Source organism: Armigeres subalbatus, chromosome 2 (genome assembly GCF_024139115.2).
Source record: "Armigeres subalbatus isolate Guangzhou_Male chromosome 2, GZ_Asu_2, whole genome shotgun sequence".
In the NCBI taxonomy this organism is placed as follows: domain Eukaryota; kingdom Metazoa; phylum Arthropoda; class Insecta; order Diptera; family Culicidae; genus Armigeres; species Armigeres subalbatus.
In genome coordinates this window covers 433117810-433141735 of record NC_085140.1, presented here as the reverse complement: position 1 = coordinate 433141735, position 23926 = coordinate 433117810, and the positions used below count along the sequence as shown (strand labels likewise).

Below are 23926 nucleotides of genomic sequence, written 5' to 3'. Positions count from 1 at the left end.
CAACGGAAAATGTTTTACGATCTACAAAATCACAAAGTCCTGCGAGCATTGATTTTGATTAAAACAATCTTATACTTCACGTAGCCAATAGGCGGCGGTAGTGTACATGAGACTACCAGTTGAGCTTTGATATAATGAAATCTCACTTAACTTTTCAAAAGGACCTAATTAATTTTTTTTCATGAATTAATTTGAGTACAGCAGTCAATAGCTTTCATGTTGTTCTGTTGATTGCGCTATTCAAATTATTTCATGAAAGGAATGTTACTTAGGTCCTTTTGAAGAGTTAAGCAAGAAATCTGAGAGAAATGGAGAAATATTCTACGCTGCAAAACTGGTCGGAAACTTGTCTGGAAATTTATCTTGAAAAGCACTGACTTAGTACCCATAGCGGGATTACCAGTGCAGTAGGATCAGATATTTTGGAGTTTGCAAAATTAATAAGGTTGCCGGATTTCACAAAGCTATTCGGAAGTTCGAATTTATAATGCATAAGTTTTGTTTGGAGTTATTGTGTAGCAGTACTAGTTTACGCGTCTCTCATTTGGGTATGTATAATATCTCAGATTTGGCGAAATTTAAGATAAACGTCATTTGCTCGGAAAGTCAACATCAATATGCTGAAGTTCAGATTAACGCTGTACTATAATACGCGAGACTAAAAGTTGAATTAAATGTACGGATTTGGATTGTATTTGGAACGGATTTGAATTGAATGTGAATTGGATTTTAGTTGGATTTGGAATGGATTTAGATTGTATTTGAATTGTATTTGCTAAAATCTTGGATAATAAAAGGAAGCCATTGACTTCGTAAGTTTGTTGTTCTCTAATTATCCATGCATTACTTATGCATCCTAATCTAAAAGTTTGTATAGATTTGTGGCACGGAATAGGAACGAAAGTGTGAATCACGTTTAATCTTTCGCGACCCACATTTTGGGAACCCATATCACGGTGCTCCCCTGACCGTTATTAACAAAAAAAATTCTCCATCAAAAATAATACCCGGAGCTGAATTCTGGGGTTATACTGCATCTCTGGGCGAAATTTGAAAAAAATCGTAGGGCCCGTTTTGGAGTTACGCCCTTTTTAAGACGTAACTGTATGATATCGAAGAAAATCAATATAATATCTCGTCTTATGCATATTTCTCAACTTCCATTGCGTCGGCAACACTACAAGTACACGGAGGATGCGTTCCGCGTAAAAAGTTTTCAGTTCAAAATTTGAAAATCCATGTAAAAAAAGGTTTAATGATTTCTCGACAAATCATGCAAAATGGAGCAACTTTGCAAAAATTTTGAATGGGTTTTTTTTACACGGTACAGAAAATCCGTGTGAAAACATGATGACAATCGGCTACAAGTGCTGTCTTTGTATCCACACTTATTACCTGAAAAATTCGAAGCGTATTTATATGGGACAGCTTGTTAAATTGAACGATTTTGAGTGCATTATCGCAGGTGACCTTAAGATTATAAACCTGATAATAGGAATAATGACTAATTGCGAGGCCGAGAAAAACTTGAGAGCGGCATTTCCAGGACTATTGTAAATATTCAGATACTAATAAAAATTGAAAAAGTCGGGCATGCTGCGAAAAATACATGTTATTCCAGACAAGGACAGTGATTCTATATTGATGAAGTGTCCTCCTCTTTCAATCCACGTGAACACTCTTTGTTCGTTAACGTTACATAAAAGCAGTGTTAAAACGAACTGGGCAGATTTATGGGTTTATGGTGTAGGGTTATGTCTGACACCTCAAAGGTGTCTTAAGCGGCTTCACTGAGCATACCACGATCTTCTCGATGCTGCGCACATTTAGTAAAATAATGCGGATTTGAGAAAGTTTGTTGACGTATGTATGGATGAAGCTTTAGTAAAGAACAGATGGGTTACTGCTCCTTGAATGCATGTACCCATACCAATATCAATCAAAAACATAGAATTGAAGGGCAAATTACGTTGCTCTCATTTTTGTTATTTTTTTTCAGCAGTAAGCATGCACGAGAGCATTGCAAATGACGTATCAAGTCGAAATCAATAACTTTTATATAGAATAACTTTTGTCACAATTGTGTTTTTATATAAACAAGTAGCCCTCAAAACTTTTTTCTAATATGTCATTTCTCTAAATTTAAAATTGTTGGCGTTATCGGAGCATGTTATTAATAGTGGTACAATGTGAATGACATCTGTGGTTTTTGTTTAAAGGTTTTGAAGCATTTTCAAAATGTTTGCAACTCCTCATATAAACCTTCACCTGGATTCTATGTCGCAATTGATAAGTTCGTTGTCTCCTGGGAAAGTTAGGATCTTCCGAAGACCTCCAAATATCATATCACAAAGTTTCATATAAAAGAATTTTTTTATACATTTCGGCCATGGGCAGGGATGGCAATAATGAGCATATATCGGCATATACGCCGAAGTTGTATAAAACCCATCTATTGCGAGCTTAAATTTATTGTGAAAAGAAGATATGTGTGCATTTGATATTGTCTATTTAATTTAAACATAAATAAAAAGGGTTAATCATACGTAGTTAGCTAGAATTGGATGTAGACTTAAGATGAAGCTAATCTTATTTTTAAATGTTCTTAGACAAATCTCATATTACTTATCGTCAAAGTCAACAATTTTGTATATAATTCTAATGGCAAAACAAAAAAAATCCTTTTTTTTATCGCTGACGACGCCTTGGAAGTTGAGAAGTACACATACACAAGTACACATGTTATACACAGAATTCTGTTTTTCACACGATTTTGTTTCGGTCGCATTTTTGATCGTGTGGCTTTAATTTATGACCAAAATCCATGCAATATGTTCCTAAAACCACTAATAATCAAGAGAAAAGTCAGATGGTTATTTATATACTATAAACATTTTAGATGGGGATAGGATCTTAGAAAATTTAGATCGTGTTGAAACTGAATTCTGTGCATTTCTTCGATATATATCAGTTACGTCTTAAAAAGGGCGTAACTCCAAAACGGGCCCTACGATTTTTTAAAAATTACATCCAGAGATGCAGTATAGCCCCAGAATTCAGCTCCGGGTATTAGTTTTGATGGAGAATTTTTTTTGTTAATAACGGTCAGGGGAGCACCGTGCTTATTCTATTTCATTGTTCTGGTATTAAAACCATGATGTTGATGTTGAGAAAGTTTATTTTTGCGTGCAGTTTTCAATGGAGATAACCGGCTTCTCAAATGCAATATATGTTCACCTTTATATCATTTACATAACCCAGGAGATAAACAAGTATTACATCATGTGCTAAATTTTTTTGCGTTTTGCCTTTCTCGTATATAAAGTATCTACTCCAAAACCGAACTTTTGATAGAACGCTCGGAGACCCATATTGTTATATACCAATCGACTCAGCTCGACGAATTGAAGTGATGTCTGTATGCGTGTGTGTGTAAAAAAATGTGAGACACACTTAGCATTATTCAATTTGCTCGCAGTTGCAGTCGACGCGGATTGCGGTCTAGTTGTTTCCTATTGAAAATTGGCCCGATCGGTCACTGCGTTTCAAAGTTATTGAAAAAACATGGGAAACAAAATTTCAAAAACGAAAAAAAAAATTTTTTTCAGAGATGACCGCAATGACCGCAAATACATATGAATTGATGGAAAAAGTAAAATATATCCCCCTAAAGAGCTATTTCGACCTCTCTTATGTGTTTTTCTTATTATTTTAATGCGCGAGAAAGGCACCACCAACGCTAGGTGGATTGATCTGGGATTTTAATTAGAGAAGAAGGGAAATGTGGGGTTTGAGTAAGATGCCTTTAGCGTGTGTTGCCATGACTCTGCCTCATCTAGTCAGATCTCCGTGGCGTGCACACGCATCAACGGAGAGTCGCTGTCACAAAATTTCGTTCCGGCCATTTAGGAAATCAATGTTGAAAGCTTTTGAGAAACTTTCCAGGCCGGTGAGGTGCATTCGTTGTGTGGAAAGATCTACGCCAATCTGCGCACGCTGTACTGCTGTCGATTACTAATTATTGGGGCGATTCCTTTTAGCCATATAGGTTTTCTTTTACCCTGCGCTTAATGGGGAAGCGTCATTATCAGTATAATAAAAAAATAAATTTCCCCATACTAATTTGCATGCAAACTTGAAACGGCTTGTGCTAAATCAGTTTTAATCCAAATGAGCTCAAATTTTCAGAGGACACTCAGAACATGATGAAGAATCAGATAAGCGCTGTGGAGCAAAATCGATTTTTTGAACCACCCTAGTATACAGACATGATAAGTGAGAGATTTTCTCATATTCTTTTTGAAACCACGCTCTTCAATTCTTCTTCAATCCAAGCACTGAAGCTCTTCAAATCCTTGATCCTGCCGCATTTCATGATCGGTGATATATTGCATGTCTGTCCTAGTGCGAACTCTTTAGATCGGCTCCGAGTGGCACTCAATTGCTGTGTACGCTATGTATATCACCTAGACCGCTATGATCATGTGAGCCATGTACAACAAAACCTTTTGGATGTCCACTACAAAACTTTTATGCGCATTGCTCTGCATTTTTCTGACAAATCTAATACTTACACAGTCTCAAGCGATTTTTCATGAAAGGCTTTTTCAGTTCCGTGGTCGTCGTTTACAGAACCTACATGGAGTCACGAAACAACTCAATTTATGGTTTTTTCGCTCAAATCCGAAGAAATTGACTAGCCAGATGAGACATCTGATTTTTCAAAATAAATTTTGTCATCACATCATACACCACCATTAAACATTTAGCTCCTCACTTTTGTCAGCCGAATAACTCAACGGGAAAGGACCGTTTGGCCGATAACCAGTCGGGCGAAGGCCACCAGGTAGGAAGGTTTTTGGTAGAATATACCGTTTGGCTGAACAGACCATTCGGCCGAAACAGTCATTTGGCCGAATGGTCTTTTTACCAAACAACCATTAATGCCAAAAACGTTCGGCCAAGCGACACTTTCGCTCAAATGGCACTTTCTGCGAAAAGACTTTTTCAGCAAATAACCTATTCGAGCTAACGACATTTTCGGTCGAATGGCCCTTTGTGCCAAATAACCCGTTGTATGCATATAATAGCAAACTTCCAAGCGCGAGTAGAAAACACGCATAGGCGAATAGCGCAACAGAGTTCAGCCGAAATTGGCACCGCCTTCTAGAGAGTAAGTGATGTAAATAAAATGCGTAACTCCAAACTACTGTAAATAAAAAAGGTGTAGGATTAAGGATTTTGGCCAGTCGTCAGACTGAAAGTGTGTATACAAGAGTTAATCAGAATAATTTTTAAAACCAACTAATCCGAGTTTTGATTGCTGCATCAGTGCTACAGTCCACTTCGAGAATATTTCCGCCTTTGTACTGGGTTGTTACGTTAAGTTTATTTTGATGTTGCTCTATTAAAGTTAAAACCACAAGCAAACAATTCGCAAAGGCACAAACAACATTTGGCGTAAAAAACTGTTCACGAAATTAAGATTGCCCTGTACACCAACCGCCACTTCGAAAATAAATCCATCCCTGCGGAAAACGAAAGGCCCATTCGCAAGGCGTCGCGGCAGCCTGACAAGAGTACCTAGGCCACATCAGCAAAAATTGAACGGCACTTTTTCGCTTCGTCTTCGCGAGTGGTAGCATCGCCGCCATCATCAGGCGACATCAACTAAAAGTGAAAAACTTTAGGCCACGAGGCGGAATCACTTTGTGGCAAAGTAATTGCCTTCGAGTTAGTGTGCTTTCGTCCGGAACGGTTACCTTTGCCAGCCAGAAGGTGTTCTCGAGGTAAGAGAATAATCAACATTCCGAGAGCATTTGATGCTAATAAAAATTTCGGTAATTCAGGCGACGGCACTAAATTCCGGAGTTCCTTCTGAGGAGAACGACTAAAGACTCCGATGCATGAAGTCTCCACTCGCCAGGAGTGTCAGAAGCCGTCTTATAGAAGGTAAATTCTCGCAATTCGGATAAAACAATGAAGCCCTAACCTCACGGTACGCAGGTCATGCATCGAGAGCGGATCACGTGGAAACGCAGAAACACTACAATCGTCGGAAACCAGACACGAAACGGTCTAAGTAGTTGGTCAGCAACCAGATAGACCGAAAATTCCCCATCTAACGGGTAAGTCCAAATGATTCAACCGAAGATCAATCGTGATAATGATGTGCGTGCCTTCCAGGGTGTTTTTGAAGGACTAACGTTTGGCTTGGCTGCGATTTGGTCAGACTGTTAGCTTGCGTGACCGCTACTCTACCGGATTATAGTTTCGTCGGAAAGGTTGTGCATATCTGCCGGACGGGTAGAAGGATAGGATCACTTGACAGTCGCCGTCGAGTTGCGGATCGGTTTTGTCGGGTCATTGCGGAAGACGGTGACCGCTGTCTTCGGATAGCTTCTCCCAACCCACCGGACGATCAGATCGTTGGCTTCGGAAGGAACCGAACCGGAGGCGGAAGCAGAACGAGAACGCTAAGGGTGCGAAAATCTCGACGAGGGAATCAGACGCCTCGGAGAGATCCCATCCAGCAACGCGGTCGCACTGGACGGCCAGAGGGGTCTCCAGCGGAGGACGTTCGTCGGACGAGTGGCGCGATGGCAGTGTGTGCGAGGCGGGCAATCCCGGCGGCATGTGAGCCGTCAGAAAGTTGGTAGGCCAGGGTGCACCCAAGAAGAAAATTCGTGAGTACGCATGAGGTTAGCTTGTAAGCAGAAGATTTAGAGAACATTAGGGAACATTAGATGACAGGAGCAGTGGAAGAAACATCAATGAGCTTCGAATATATGTATTGATTGAGCATTCATGGCACTTGTCGAATTTCATTTAATTGTTGAGCATTTGTCCTCCAGTTTGTGTGCATTTTGTCCGCTTTAGCAATTACGCTCTACCGCTACCGGAGATCCCACAACAGGGTTGCACCAAGTGTCTAGTTTGAATGGGATTTAACAGTCTCACAAAACAACTACCATCCGCTCTGGAAAGAGCACCGAGTTTATGCGAGTTTATGGATTGGAAATCTGCGACCTACTCGGCCAAATGAACTATTTGGCCTAATGGCCCTTTCGGATAAATGACTTTCTTCCGGAAGTTCCTCCTGGAATTCTTCCTGAAATTCCTCCAGGAATTCCTCCAAAAGATTCACCAGAAATTCCTCAGGAAGTGCCTCCAGGAATTCCTCCCGGAAGTTCTTCCAGGAATTCCTCCCGGAAGTTTCTCCTGGAATTCCTCCGGAAAATCCTCCAGCAATTCCACCGGAAGTTCCACAAGGAATTCTTCTGGAACTTCCTCCAGGAATTCCTCCGGAAGTTCCTCCAGGAATTCTTCCGGAAATTCCTTCAGGAATTCCTCCGAAGGTTACCCTTGGAATTCCTCTGGAAGTGCCTCCGGGAGCTTCCCTTGGCGTTTCTCCAGGAGTACCTCCAGCATTTTTTCCAGGAATTCTTCTGAAAATTCCTCCAGAAATTTTTCATATATTTCCTCCGGAAGTTTTTATAGGGAATCCTCCAGGGAACTTCCTCCAAAAATTCCTCTGGAAATTCCTCCAGGAATTTCTCCGGAAGTCTCTCCAGAAATTCCTCAAGGAATATCAGGAAGAATTCCTCAAGGAACTTCCGGAAGAATTATTGAAAGAACTTCCGGAGCAATTCCTGAAGGAAAGTGCAGACAATTTCCTGAAGGAACTGCCGGAGGAACGTCTAAATGTACTTCCGGAGGAATTCCTGGAAGAACTACCGGAAGAATTTCTGAATGAACTTCCCTGGGAATTCCTGGAGAAACATCCGAAGGAACTCTTGGAGGAACTTCCGTAGAAATTCATGAAGGAACTTCCAGAGAAACTCCTGAAGGAACTTCCGGAAAAATTCCTGGAGGAATTTGCGGAGGAATTCATGTAGGTTATTTCTGAGGAATTCCTGGAGAAACTTTCGCAGGAATTTCTGAAGTAACTTCTGGAAGAAATCCTGAAGGAACTTTCGCTGAGGGAAGTACCGGAGGAATTCTTGGAGGATCTTCCTGAGGAATTCCAGCAGAAATTTCCGGAGGATTTCCTGCAGGAACTTCCGAAACAATTCCTGAAGGAACATTCCCGAAAATTCCTGGAGGAACTTCCCGGGGAATTCCTGGAAAACTTCCGAAGGAACTCCTGGGGGAATTTCTGAAGAAATTCCTGAAGGAAAGTCCGGAGAAATTCCTGTAAGAATTCTTGGAGGATCTTCATGAGAAACTTTCGGAGGAATTCCTGAAGGAACTTCCGGAGGAATTCCTGGAGGAATTTCAGGAGGAATTCCTGGAGGAACTTTAGGAGGAATTCCTGGAGGAACTTTCGGAGGAACTTCCGGAGGAATTCCTGGAGGAACTTCCCGAAGAATTCCTGGAGGAACTTCAGGAGGAATTCCTGGAGGAACTTCCGGATGAATTCCTAGAGGAATTTTCAGAACATTTTCGGAATGATTTTTTGTAGAAATTTCCGAAAGAATTTCTGTAGCAATTTCTGGAGGAGTCCCTATAGAAACTTCAGAAGAACATTTTTGTGGAATTTTCAGAATTATTCTTGGAGGAGAAATTTCAAGAGGAATTATCAGAAACTTCCGAAGGAAATGTTTGAGGAATTTCTGAGGGAATTCTTGGAGGCAGTTACAGGGGAATTCCTGGAGGGACTCCCGGAGGAATTTTTAGAGGATCTTCCGGAGAATTTCCTGGGAGTAATTCTGGAGTTTCTGAAAGAACTTCCTGAGGAATTTTATGTGGATTTTTCGGAGGATTTTCCGAATGATAATAACTTCCGAAAGGAATTCCTGTAGAAATTTCTAGAGAACTCCTTATAGAAACTTCAAAAGGAAATTTTTTGAGTAATTTTTGGGAAAATTCCTGAAGGAACTTCCAGAGGAATTCTTGGAGAAACTTCCCGAGGTATTCTTGAAGGAATTTCCGTAGAAATTTTTAAATAAACTATTTATAATTTATGTGGGAATTTCTGAAGGATATCCTGTAGAAACTTTCGGACGAAATTTTGAGGAATTCCTGGAGGCACTTCCAGAGTAATTCCTAGAGGAAATTCTAAAAGAATTTACGGAAATACTGCTGGATAAACTCTCGGAGGAATTTCTGGAGGATTTTGTGGAAAATCTCCTGGAGAAACTTCCGAAGGAATTTCTGGAGAAAGATTCAGAATAATATCTTGAGGTACTTCCGGAGGAATTCTAGGAGGATTTTATGAAGGAATTCCTGGAAGAGCTTGCGGAGGAACTTTCGGAGGAATTTCTCCTGGAATGACTTGTGGGAAACTTGCCTAGGACACACCTGAATCAATCACGATTTTTAATTAATTTCCATCCTCCAATGTCCAAAAATTCAATTTTAATTCTCCTTCAAATTTTCGGAATACTTTAATAACTTGTCTAATTAAATATAAGCTCAAAATCTCGAGCGCCAGAGATACATATATCCATTCCGTAATAACTTATTTGAAACACAAAAGCGAAAAGAAAATGTTACCTGCTCAATTGTCAAAAACCGTATGCATTGTGGGTTGCTTATCCGTTTTGCGTACGTTTTGTATTTTAGTACAAAACGTATCAAACGGATTACAAAACGCAAACTCAGACGCTAGCGCAACGTATCCATTGTGTTCCGGCCTTAACTGCCGCCGGGCCACGCAACCACCGACACTTCGTCATCAGCGCACTGCTGCTACAATTTCGTAAAATATCACGTTTTTACAAAAAATCAGGAAAAAACTTCAAAATAATTTCTTAATGAAATTCAGTAAAAATTTCGGAACTTTGAAATACAATCCTGACGAAGCGATGGAAATCCGAATGATTTACAAACAATTCTCTGGGAAATTAGGAAAAATCTATTATTTAATCTGTTAAAAAATGTTTGTTTAAACAAAACGAAACAAAATTTTAAGATTTTTTTTTCTGAATTTCCAAAAGATAGTCAATAGTAATGCCACAAAAAACACTTTGGAATTTTCCTGATTCTTTTATATTTCAACCAGAAATGCATTAGAATTTTTCAATTGAAATTATTCGGAATTTCCATTTCCCGTTTTTTGGGAATTCTAACTTCACATTTTCCAAGGATTTTTTTCAATTCAGAATTTCTACAGAAGAACCTTTGGATTATCCTCAGGAAATTCAAATAATAAATCTTTAGTATTTCACATTTTTTGTTTCAATTTCACTACAAATTCTTCCGAATTCTTCTATTTACTTGAATAATTCATCCTTGAAAAGTCATTTTAATTTTTTGAGTTGTTAGAAATCTTCATAGATTTTTTTTGCCAATTTCCAATTTTATTGTCTTAGCCGATTATTTGGATTATTTAAGGTCAACTTTCCCGAAGGACTCATATTTTTTGAAGCCTCTAACTATTTTAAAAATCGAAAATAAAAACCGAAAAAGTGTGAACCGGTCTGAAGAATTCACAATTAGGTCAATTTTAAGAAAGAGCGCTTTTTCGATTTTTTGTTTTGAATTTTTTAAATGCTTAGAGGCGTCAAAACATATGGGTTCTTTGGGAAAGTTAACCTTAAATAAAATAAAGAATCGATTGAGCAAATAAAAATTTTGGACGAGAAAGGTTAATTAAGGTCCTGCTGGAAATGCTTCAAAAGTATAACGGGATATTCTTTCGTAATTTCCATGGGAAATTAATTTTTAGTATTTTTTCTTCTTTGAAAACGCAGAAGAATTTCTTTAGAATATTAAAAAAAAATCAACTACACATTCTTTCAAATTTATACTAGAAATTCTTCTTTTCATCGTAAATATGTATTTCGGACAATCGATCCACCGTTCTTCAAAATTTCAACCAAAAACTATTCGGAATTCCATCATGGAATTCCCGAAATACTTGTCGTGGAAATTCAAAAAAAAATCCCATAGAGGCTCCTACGAATTTTGTTTCAATATTTCGAAGAGTTTCTCTTGGAACTCTAGAATAATTATTCTTAAAAGTCCTAAAGAACCTTTAGTGGAAGGAAAAAAAAATTGTTGAAATGCCAAATAATTTCTGGTGCGAAAAAATGGCGATTCGAATAAAAATCTGTCGAAATAAAAACATATCATGGAAATCAAATTGCTCAGATCGTAGTCGAGTGAATTAGATATGACATTGTTACGGCCGAAAAAAATGTTTTTTTTTGTTTTATAATTCCTCAATAGTAATCGTTTACGTAAAACTAAAAAAAAAATAAACCATGGTTTAGAAGGGATATCAAATCCCAACGAATGTTTTGAGACCTTATATGTCAATAACACCTATTTACAGACCATTGCACATCAGTAAAGTTATATTATATGTTTTTCAGAGTGTCTGTGTAAAAACCGCGTGAATTTATTTATGTTTGGCTGTGATACAACCGGTGATACATCGGATTTCGGAAGAGGGGATCAAGTCTCCTCAGTCTCCCCTACTATTACTATTGATTCCACTAAGTACTTAACTTCTAGATCGACAGCCATTTCAATCCCAACTGTGAGGTCACCTCTGCCACTGCCTCTCATTTGGCTCATCTCCTATACCTATATCTAGACTAAATCTTTTCACCATGGGAAATATCATTCAAATTCTACAAAAAAGCACACCGTCATGGCAGAACAAATCGTCCCTTATCGTGACAGTGGTTCGCTCCGGGCTGATTCTCCCGCTCGAAAGGGACATCCTCCTCCGGTGAATAAAAAGCAGCAAAAGTATAACCTTCCCTGCGGTGCGATGAAGTCCATCACCCGTCCGTGCTACCCTCCGTCAATACAATATGAACGCGACAAAGGTACTCGGCCCAGGTTCTGTATCCTGTCGCCCCCAGGTCTCCCCTCCTTCTTGCCTTCATTTGTCGAAATCAGCTGAATGCAAACCCAACTCTGCCATAGTTGTTGGGGCTTTTTACGATCCAAACCACATTTATATGTCGATATAGCTCGCAAACCCCACCTATTAGCTGGGGCGCGGTGCTGATGATGGTTAGTTTTCGGTGCGCGGTGAATCGTTGGACTGTGTTTTCACCTGACGGGAACACGCGGACCATTTGCATTTCAGACACGATCCGGTGAGGAGTCGTTGACAATTTCGCGCGCGTGTTCGGTGGATACTTCCTGCTCAATTGTTTCCGGCTGCAAACGGATTAGCACGTAACGAAGTGAACGATTGGGGATATAATATTCAGGCGGATCAATTTGTGTTGAGCCGCCATTGAGTTGGAAAGTGAAAATTGTGTCTCCAGGATACGTTGCGATAAAAATACTACCAGTGAAAAATAAAATTTCACAACAGTTTAGTGTTTTGTGCTGGTTGAACGAAGTAATCAAATCAGAATTATCCAACGAGCAAACGTTAGTGACGCCGCAGTGTGTAGTAATTAAAAAAAAAAAACTTTGCTCGTCAAAAGTTTTTCTATCGGTTAGGATATTTCACAACGATCGTGGAAGCGGCTGCTGGGAAACTTGAATAAACAATACAGTTCAGATTATAATCTGTTGACATCGATCTAAGACTTCAGCATAAGGCGACATGGCGAAATCATTTTTGAAGGTTGTATATCTTATTACCATATCAATGAAAATGCTGCAAACAATTTAGATTGGGATACTCATATCTGTATCGAATAGCCAAATTAAATCGAACAATATGAAAAATACCTTATATTGAGACCTCAGTTGACGGCGATCTGACAAAGTCGTTGGTTGCCGGTTTGATTCCCGTTCCAATCAAAGAGATTGTCGTTTTTGAACTTCGTAACACCCATTGATAGGGTCTTATACAAATAACAGATTTTGATAGGATTTAACAGATTTTTCCTGTAAAAACAAAATTTATCATATTTTATTTTATTTCATTTCAAATCTACCAAATCTTCTAGAAACTAAGCAAATGGAATGTTATTATAGGGTAATTTGCCGAATATTGAACAGCTAAGATACTCGCCTATTGCTGAACATCCGAGAATTCTGGCGAGTTCCCCTACCCAGTTTCATATCTTCATCACCGTGGACAAATCTCAGAAGAAAAAGAAACAAACAAAGTTTGTCTATGGACATTTCAGTACACTCGATTTGTTTTACTCGGGAAATGCTTTCCGTGTTAAAAACAGTTTTCAGTTCAAAATTCGAAAATCTGTGTAAAAAAAGTTTTATGTCTACTCGACAAATTATGCAAAATAGAGCGACTTTGCAAAAAATTGTATGGGATTTTTTACACAGCTCTTTAAAAAAAACCGTGCGAAAACAGAATCGGGTGTACAATACAACGGAAGTCGCAAGTTATACGCAAAAGCAACGCTGTTTTCCATCACGCACGAATTTAATCACTCTTACAAACTTCGGAGAGTTGAATGTCCTTGAAACCACAAATCACGCAAATATTTCAAGTTTCGGCTGCGACATCTGCATAACTAAAATCCGGCTCTCTATGTTACGAGGGGAAACCCAAATTCTTTGTTGTCACGATAGCGCTTTCAAATAATAGACTAATCCTAATTAATGGTACGGAGTCGTCTCACGTCGCCGTCGTTACTTTCCTCGTAAATTAGAAACGACCCCCCTTCCCCATAAAACGCTAATATATTCACGCAATGTGTTTTTTCTTTCTTTGCCATTTCATTTGCAGTACTTGACCCACTACCGGAACAACGATAAGAACATGGCAGATCAGACCACCGGCCGGCAGCTGCAACGAATTCTGCACTACTCAGTGACCCCCTGCCGGCCCTTGCTGGGGCTCCGGCGCACCGAATGTGCATTATATGATGTCGACTGTGATGAAGTTTACCCTAGGCTGTACATTGGCGACGTGTGAGTAACGTTCTGATAAAATTCTAAACCTTTACGGGAAAGGAAACGTATAGGGATTTGGGAAATATGCAAAAATAATTCGAATAAAGTACGAGACATTGAAGACGGCATTACTGTTGAGGTCGAAATACGTATCTGAAAAGTTACAATGAAGTAGTGGAATTAAATGGCATAGTAGTAACTCGTCTTATGACAAGCAAAAATATATGCCTTTGTGAACTTCCAGAACACAAACAAAGTTCCATGATGCCATAAATTAATGAAAGATTCAAAATCGGATCTTTGATTTTACTCCATCTAAACGATTGTATAGCCTTCACTAAGTTCAACTAATAGAAGGATATTTGAATTTTCTAAATGTCATGTCAAACTGTCAAAAAAATGCACGCCAGAGCCACAGGAGTGCGCGCACTGAAAATACACTTTCACTCATGGGTTCGATTCCCGGTGCCGGTCTAGGCAATTTTCGGATTGGAAATTGTCTCGACTTCCCTGGGCATAAAAGTATCATCGTGTTAGCCTCATGATATACGAATGCAAAAATGATAACTTGGCTTAGAAACCTCGCAGTTAATAACTGTGCTGAAAGTGCTAAGCGAAATGAACACTAAGCGGCTCTGTCTCAGTGTTGGGATGTAATACCAATAAGAAGAAGAAGAAGAAGAAGAAGTTTTAGTAATTTGAGAGCGAATTTATTTTAAGAGCCACTTATTGCCTCCAGAAATCATGCTTAACACCCAGGAGGTCAATTATTAAAATTCGTCTCAAATGGATTGATAAGAAATAATTATTTTTTTTTCTTTTGCAAACACAATATCAGAATTCAGCCATAACGCGCTTCTAAGACCTGTTAGGCCCAAATTACATGCAGCCAAATGGCCTTCTTCTTCAATGGCTCTACATTCCAAATGAAACTTGGCCTGCTTTTTACCTTATTCTATTAATTGAAAGCTTTTGAACAAATCAATGATGGTAGAAACTACGCTGGCAATACGCTCGATCTAGGTTGGTCGGTATTGGCCATTTTTGTCAAATACCGGTATTTGGTGGAGTCAATACCGGTAGAATACTGGTTTTTGTGAAAATTTCGAGTTGTAAAAGAAAAAATTTGGATTTGGAGTTTTGGATTAAAAACAATATTTGTTGACAAACTTCAAATGTTAAAACCATTGCTCGTTGAGCTGGGCAAAGCGAAACTTAAGTAGACATTACATACTGAGCGATTCATCTCCCAATCCGCATTGGATTTTGTTGGCAATATGTTGCGAACTACTGAGAATGCCCTCTCTGGTTCAACCGAAGTAGGACGCATGGCTCCAAGACCGTCGAAAAACAGTGTCAATTAAATACTTGCCCTTAATCCCTTCCGATTCATAGTAGGAGAATTCCTTACGGATTGTATGCAAGGATCCTGGCGTCAATGTATTTGCGACCTAGCGTTGCTGGTCGTTGCAGTCTCTTCACAAGTTTTTCTGAAACCGATAAACCAGAAAAATATCCATAGAGGCATCTTTTTCGTACCGATCGTCAGGTAGATCCCACACGCTTGCTTAATCAAAATAGCTCTGGATGCCTCGAAGAAAATGCCAAAATCGTTTCTGATTAATTGCTTCACGACAAAATTATTCAAAAAAAAAAAAAGATCGGCTTGTTTGGATCGACTCTCTTGGATTCATTCCTTAAAAGCATCGAAATAGTGGCGGAAATTGCTGTGGCTTGATTTGATAATAGTTCCAAGGTAAATTGGAACGCCACGTCGGCTTCATATAGAGTGCAGAACTCAAAGAGCAGTAGTTCCACAACAGCTTGTACAGGTTCCAGGGCTTGAATTATTTCAGCGTGCCTTGGCATCAGCCACTAATTCAAATTTCCAATTCAATTTCCTAAATCAGAACGGACATATTTATGCAGAAAAGCGTTTTTCACAGGTGATCTCCGGAAAAGCACTACTACGGCTCGTACCTTTTTCACAATGCGGGAAAATTCTCGACGATATCAACAATGTTCATTGAAGAAAAAGTCATTCGCAGTTTGACAGATGGCTAAGAGAATGAAGCAACTGGTATGATTAATGACGATGTTGATCAATTTTAGTTGTAGCGCAAACGTCGTCAAAGGTACTTACTTGGGCAAAGTTACTAATGCGCACCTTTAATTGTTGTATTTTTTGCTTGATGAGTCTTTACTGCTTGTAACCGAATATTTGGCCCATCTATGCTGGATTTCCTGTTTATATATGACTGATATGCGATTACAGGCAGCTGAGATGATATAAGAGCATCATTATCGGTCGCGAGCATTTTAATCACCCGCGCAGCGCTTTCATTTTAGTTTCGTCACTCACTTTCGTATCGGTCACTATTTTCGGCTCTCAATTTGGTTGCTGTATTCCGTACCGGTGACGTTTGACAGTTGACAGTTCATCAAATAGCAGCGCTCTTATCGCGCTACCAAATTTGGTCACCTGTCAGTCGCGCTACTGTTATAGCAGCGCGTTTAGTAGCGACCGGTAAAGTGTCAAGTAATGATACTGCGCTGCCAAACGGCTTAAACTCACAACCGGTAATCTTGCTCTAATTATGTTAAATTTATTCGGGATTTTTGATACTTACAGCAAAATTTGTAATACCGAAAATACCGGTATTTTCCGCCTCTAATACCGGTATTTTCGGTGCCCAAAATTGGCCGGTAATACCGGTTTCGGTACTACCGGTTAGACCACCCTAGCTCGATCTTATCCTTGTCAACCAAGGATTAGATGGTCTTTTCATTTTGGAAGACATCGTCGATCCATTGGTACCAGCTGATCCGGCTCATCCGCCTTTTTGTCTGCTTATTAAAGACTGCTTTAATTCTACTGAGATTATGAACGCTGACGACGAATTAGACTTCGCTTCTTTCGATTATAAAAGGGCAAATTACGATGCTTTAAATCAAAGATTGGCAGAAATTGATTGGTCCACTGTATGCCTAAGCACCAACGTAGACGATAGCGTGGAAAATTTCTCCCAAGTTCTGCATCACGTGGTCGGTGATTATATACCTTTGCAACGTCCATCTGTGAAACCACCGTGGTCTAACAGTGAACTCAGAAACCTCAAGAGAAAGCGAAATGCGGTTCATCGTACATATCCCCTCCGGACCCTCCGATCAGCGTTAAGCAAAAAGACCTATAAAATCTGAATAACAAGCTCTACCGTCGATACGCAAGAAAAATTGAACGCAATCTGAAGCGCAACCCTAAGCAATTCTGAAATTTTGTTAATTTCAAGCGAAAGGTTACAGGACTACCTTCTGCTATGCATCTGGATCATCGTGCTGCAAGGACATTTGCTGAAAAATGCTCGCTGTTTGCTGAATTCTTCGCTTCGGTTTTCTACAGGCCACTAGCTACCAGTGAATCAACGGCAGCACTGTGTTTCGTCCCGAGTGAGATTATTGACGCAGATACATTCACTATCACTGCTGAAGACCTGTTGATTGCTCTGTCTAAATTGAAAATGTCATTCCGACCAGGTCCGGATGGGGGCCTGCCAGTATTCTTAAGAAATGCTCGGCCAATTTGATAGCGCCTCTTCAACACATTCTCAATTTATCGTTGCGACAATCTTGTTTTCCAACTCTATGGAAAAAATCATTCATGTTTCCGGTGCACAAAAAAGATGCTAAAGATGACATAAAACATTATCGAGGAATTACATCCTTATGCGCGTGCTCGAAGCTAATGGAAATCATCGTTTCGAGCTACACATTCTCCCGCGTGAGGCACTACATCAGCACAAAACAACATGTTTTTTTCCCGGGCGAAGCGTTACCACCAATCTAGTTGAATTCTCTTCGCTTTGCTTGCGGAATATTGGTCGAGGAAAGCAGATCGATTCCGTTTACACCGATCTGAAGGCTGCTTTTGATCGTGTAAGCCACACGATTCTTTTAGCAAAACTCGAAAAATTGGGCTTTTCTTCTCGGCTTGTTTGTTGGTTCAGATCCTTACTGTGTGATAGAAAACTGGCTGTAAAAATAGGCTCATTTGTTTCGGATTGGTTCACAAACTGGTCTGGTGTACCACAGGGAAGCAGTCTTGGGCCGTTGCTTTTCTCCCTCTTCTTCAACGATGTAGTCATGTACATTGGTGAAGGCTACTGCATTTTATATGCTGACGATATGAAAATATATGTTGTAATCGATCAACTGTCGGATTGCATCAAGCTGCAGGAGCTCTTAGATCGGCTTCTCTTCTGGAGTCGAGCCAATCACATGGCTTTGAGCGTGCCAAAGTGTTCCATCATAAGTTTCCATCGCAAGAAGTGCCCGATCATACACAACTACGTAATCGGTGATGAACCGCTAAACCGTGCTTTTTCTGTTCGAGATCTTGGAGTTGTTCTGGATGCCGAGCTGACGTTCAAAGAACACCAAGAAGAAGTAATCAAGCGAGCTCGTCGTCAACTTGGGTTTGTGTCTAAAATCACTAAAGAATTTCGTGACCCATATACGTTGAAGTCATTATACGTTGCGTTGGTCCGTCCTATCCTGAAAACAGCTTCGTTCACAGCAAATAATTTTGAAAATTCAACGACGTGTAAAATTGCAGCTCACCCCATCAAACGGATTAACATTCGATATTCAATTAGATTTGATTGAATTTTACAAGCAAGCACCGTTTAAATTTATTTCGATTTAAAAGAATAGTGGGATCGATTGAATGTTACGTTCATTTACATGCTCCAAATATGTGCATGAAAATACATTTAAAATCACAACATATTTTTATCTGTGTTGGTATGGGATCCGTATCAAGCAACTATGATCGAAAGATTTGAATCGGTGCAACGAAAATTTATAAGATTCGCCCTACGTTTTCTGCCCTGGAATGACCCATCGCACCTTCCACCGTATGCAGCCATATGTCAACTGATTGGCATCGAAACTCTGAGACAGCTTAGGAGAAACGTGAAAGCGACTTTTGTTGCCAAAGTTCTGGTTGGAGAAGCGGATGCCCCCAATATTTTGGCGCTAATGGACATCAATGTGCCTGCGTATACGTTCCGTTCTAGTGCCTTCTTCCGTTTGCCTCGACAACACCATGACTACGACCTGAACGAACCAATTCGATCAATGATGATCGTATTCAACGAGACGTATCCGAATTTTGACTTCGATTGACAAAGTGATCGTAGAATTTTCTATGCCCACCATTGCATGAGTATGTATCTTGTGTGGCAAGTACAATAGATACACTATGCGCAGGGAGTCGAGAATGTTTCCAACCCGAAAACATCCTAGACCGGACCGAGAATCGAACTCGCCATCTCCGGATAGGCAATCCTACGCCTTTGCTCGCAAGGCTACTGGAGACCCCGACCAAAAAGCCAAATGATCCTTTCTGACAAACGACTATTTCGACCAAACAACATTTTCAAAAAATATCTTCGGCCAAATGATCCTTCCCGGTAAACGACCATTTCAGCCAAACAAAGGCATTTTCGGCCTAGGTCATTTGGCCAACAACTTTTTCGGTCAAATGTCCAGTTCCGAACGATATTGGGTTTCAGCCTAATGGTTTGTTCGACCAAATGACTTATGTGCACAAACAACTTTCGTTCGCTCTGTCTCATTTTCCGAATTTTATTTTATTTAGCTTACAAAACTTAGTGACAGTTCGGAAATTTAAAAAATACCTGGTTATAAGAATGGCTGGTGCTACCCAACAATTCCAATAAAACATCTATCAAGAATGTTAAAAGTATTATTGCTCTGCCAGCAGGGTTATTTAACAAATTTCAAACTGGAACTTTTAAAAGAAAAATTATTTAAGCTCTTACAGTGGAATGTCTAAGTCGACTTTAGTACTTTCTATTTAATTCCAATTCGTTTTGTTATCTTTACAGATACGAATTTCGACCTAAACTGTGAGGCCGTCTTCAATTAACTTTTAAGTTTATATGAGTTTAATAATATTGCTCTTAATGATAGACCTGAGACAATAATCGAGCTTTAAAACAAATTTAAGTTAAAGACATAGGTACTAAATTTGAATTATGTCATTCCTAACATTTGTCGTTTTCTCTGAATGTTTACATCTACTTTCATCATTTACCGACTGAGTTTTCCCAAATTAATCGTATGTCTCGCTCGATTTCGATTATCTATCATATATAATACACGATGCCGGTGAAATCCATATCTTAAAGCATCTATTTTGCCCAGCAGCATTGAATAGTTAAATATCAATATTCTTATCTCTCACGTGTTCGCCATTTTGACCAAAACATGGTTTAATTTCAAAACACTGAATGTTTAAGTAGCGGATGTTATAAATATAATCATGGAAAAACAGTATTAAAATACATTAATCGTGTTTATAATAAGAAATTTGATAGAAAAAAATTCGCTGTGCGCTCAATTTTGTCACATCTATTTATTTATTATCAGACTAAGGCCGGAGTGGCCTGTGCTGCACATAAAAGACTTCTCCATTCAGTTCGGTCCATGGCTGCACTTCGCCATCCACGCAGCCTGCGGAGGGTCCGCAAATCGTCCTCCATCGTCGATCCACCTTGCCCGCTGTGCACCTCGCCTTCTTGTTACCGTCGGATCGTTGTCGAGAACCATTTTCACCGGATTACTGTCCGACATTCTGGCTACGTGCCCGGCCCACCGCAGTCTTCCGATTTTCGCGGTGTGAACGATGGATGGTTCTCCCAACAGCTGATGCAACTCGTGGATCATTCGCCTCCTCCACGTACCGTCCGCCATCTACACCCCACCATAGATGGTACGCAACACTTTCCTTTCAAAAACTCCCAGTGCGCGTTGGTCCTCCACGAGCATCGTCCAGGTCTCGTGTCCGTAGAGAACTAACGGTCTAATGAGCGTTTTGTAAATAGTCAGTTTGGTACGGCGGCGAACTCTATTCGATCGTAGCGTCTTGCCGAGTCCAAAGTACGTACGATTTCCAGCCACTATGCGCCTCCGAATTTCTCTGCTGGCCCGAGCATCACAAGTCAGACAAAAATGGTTGCAGCAACTTGATTGTGACTGAATCTGGTCACATAAGAGTCACAGTAACCCATATGGAACATGTGTGCTGCGGTCACCAGTGAGCCCAAGTACACGAATTCTTCAACCACCTCGATTTCGTCACCACCGATAGAAACTCGTGGTGGGTGGCTTACATTGACCTCTCTTGAGCCTCTTCCTATCATGTACTTCGTCTTCGACGTGTTGATGACTAGTCCAATCCGTTTAGCTTCGCTTTTCAGTCTGATATAGGCTTCCTCCATCCTCTCAAAGTTACGTGCCATGATATCAATGTCGTCGGCGAAACCAAATAACTGGACGGACTTCGTGAAAATCGTACCACTCGTGTCAATCCCTGCCCTTCGTATTACTCCGTCCAAAGCGATGTTGAATAGCAGACACGAAAGACCATCACCTTGCCGTAACCCTCTACGCGTTTCGAAGGGACTCGAGAATGCCCCTGAAACTCGAACTACGCACATCACCCGATCCATCGTCGCCTTGATCAACCGTATCAGTTTATCCGGAAATCCGTTTTCGTGCATTAGCTGCCATAGCTGGTCCCGATACCTGACGTATGGCGAACACCTGGTCTGTGGTAGAGCGTTCACCCATAGATCCCGCCTGGTACTGCCCCACGAACTCTCTTGCAATTGGTGTTAGTCGACGGCATAAAATTTGGGAAAGTACCTTGTAGGCGGCGTTCAGCAATGTGATTGCGCGGTGTAGTTGCTACAATCCAACTTATCGCCCTTTTTGTAAATGGGACACACGACACCTTGCATCCACTCCTGCGGCAAAACTTTATCCTCCCAAATCTTGGTAATGACCCAGTGCAGCGCTCTACCCAGTGCCTCACCACCGTGTTTAAATTGCTCTCCTAGTATTAGGTCAGCCCCAGGGGCTTTGTTGTTTTCAACCGGCCAATCTACTCCTGGATTTCTTGGAGATCCGGAGCCGGTAAAATTATGCCCGGCTAGCGTTCCCCCAGGTCCATCACCATACCACCATCTTCGTCTGCCACATCGCCATTCAGGTGCTCTTCGTAGTGCTGCCGCCACCTTTGGATCACCTCACGCTCGTTCGTAAGAAGGTTCCCGTTTATGTCCTTACACACATCGGGCTGTGGCACGTGGCCCTTACGTGAACGGTTTAACTTCTCATAGAACTTTCGTGTGTTATTAGCGCGGTACAGTTCCTCCGTCTCCTCACGGTCTCGATTTTCCTGCTAGCGCTTTTTCCTCCGGAAAATCGAGTTTTGTCTGTTCCGCGCCCGTTTGTATCGTGCCTCGTTCGCCCTCGTGCGGTGTTGCAGCAATCTCGCCCATGCTGCATTCTTCTCTTCTACTAACTGCTCAGTGCTCACATTCGCCGTCATAGCAGACGTTATTCTGATCCGGGGGCATCGTGCCAAGTGCAGCGGTTGCGGTGCTACCAATGGCAGATCGAATATCTCTGCAGCCATCTTCAAGAGACGCTGCGCCTAGTTCCGTTGGGAGTGCCACTTCCAGCTGCTGCGCGTATTCTTGGGCTAGTCTACCGTCTTAGCCGCCCAATGTTAAGCCGCGGCGTTCGACTTCGACGCGTATTGTACACCGTCGAGAGTTTTGAGCGCAGGCATACTGCAACGAGGTAGTGGTCGGATTCAATATTCGCACTGCGGTAAGTGCGGACGTTCGTGATGTCGGAGAAGAATTTACCGTCGAATAGAACGTGGTTGATTTGGTTTTCCGTTTCTTGGCTAGGTGATCTCCATGTGGCCTTGTGGATATTTTTGCGGGAAAAGAAGGTGCTTCGGACTACCATTCCGCTGGAGGCTGTGAAGTTTATGCATCGTTTGCCGTTGTCATTCGATACGGTGTGCAGACTATCCGGTCTGATAACCGGTCTATACATTTCCTCCCTGCCTACCTATGCGTTCATGTCACCGATGACGATTTTGACATACCGCAGTGGGCATCCATGGTATGTCTGCTCCAGCTGTGCGTAGAACGCTTCTTTCTCGTCGTCGGGTCTCCCTTCGTGTGGGCAGTGCACGTTGATGATGCTATAGTTGAAGAAACGGCCTTTAATCCTCAGCTTGCACATCCTTACGTTGATTGGCTGCCACCTAATCACACAATGGCGCATCTTACCCAGCACTATGAAGCCGGTTCCCAGTTCGTTGGTAGTGCCACAGCTTTGGTAGAAGGTAGCCGCTCGATGCCCACTTTTCCACACTTTCTGTCATGTGACGTCAAAGTTGCGGGGATGTAATTCATCGTAGATTATCCTGTAGCAACTTGCGAAACCTAGCGACTTGCAGTTCCATGTTCCAAGCTTCCAATCGTGATCCTTTATTCGTCGCCTAGGTCTTTGCCGATTATATCGAGTCGCATTATCTCTTATATTGCTCGTAATTATTGGTTTTCCAGGCGGCTTATTGGGCCTGCGCAAACCTCCTGTCTCGTCGGAGGGCCATCGTGTCAGGGCTGTTTAGCGTCCCACCTAACACCAGAACTTGGGATTGTGCGTTTTGAGCGGCACACGGTCGCTTTGGCGGGGCCTACTTGCGGATACATGCAGCTTTTTATAGAGGTTTAACAGGGCCCACTGTCAAACCCCACCACATCCTAGGCAAGCCCCACAACTCTCAGATGGCCTGGGGAGGGATCGTCAAGCCCTGTGCTTCCAAGTTCAAACCCATGTGTTTAAACTTGGACGCACACTAGTATACACGTTTGAGTACGAACATGCACACGGGAAAACTGCACTTGTTTAAACGCGGTTCATGTTTTCGTGAAGACTGTTTTGGAGATATGTCACGTTTTATACCGATAACCCCTTGAAAATTGTTTTTCCATTAAATCTTTTTTAATATCATTTCTACAATTTTTACATGTTCTATGAAGTTCTAGAAAATATTGAAATAGGCTAGATGTACCAGTTGTGGCTATAGCACCAGTTGTCGCACTAGTGCTTTATATGCCAAATAGCCAATCAAATCACCGCAAACCAAGTTCATATCTATAAAGCATATTCAAGTGATACGATAAAACCTTTGATCTCCTCCAAAACAAGCAAAGCATAATTGTAAAAATTGATTTTGCTTAATTTTTGACGT

At 40.9% G+C, this 23926-nt stretch overlaps 1 protein-coding gene and 1 long non-coding RNA gene across 5 annotated transcripts in view; both read left to right on the top strand.

Annotated features, from left to right (window-relative positions):
- LOC134213588 (dual specificity protein phosphatase 3) overlaps positions 1-23926 on the top strand; it is a 112233-nt gene that overhangs the window by 66489 nt on the left and 21818 nt on the right. For 2 of the 4 annotated variants that reach the window (XM_062692791.1, XM_062692789.1), the window contains exon 2: positions 13616-13800. In XM_062692791.1, coding sequence (XP_062548775.1) covers positions 13649-13800 — 152 coding nt within the window. In that variant the 5' untranslated portion in view covers positions 13616-13648. Of the gene's footprint in view, positions 1-12102; positions 12542-13615; positions 13801-23926 lie in introns of those variants that run through there. The other 2 variants (XM_062692788.1, XM_062692790.1) reach the window with 2 other exon arrangements.
- Positions 5382-6881, top strand: LOC134217980 (uncharacterized). The gene is made up of 3 exons (XR_009981208.1): positions 5382-5789; positions 5850-5952; positions 6007-6881. It is a non-coding gene; the product is annotated as an uncharacterized LOC134217980 (long non-coding RNA).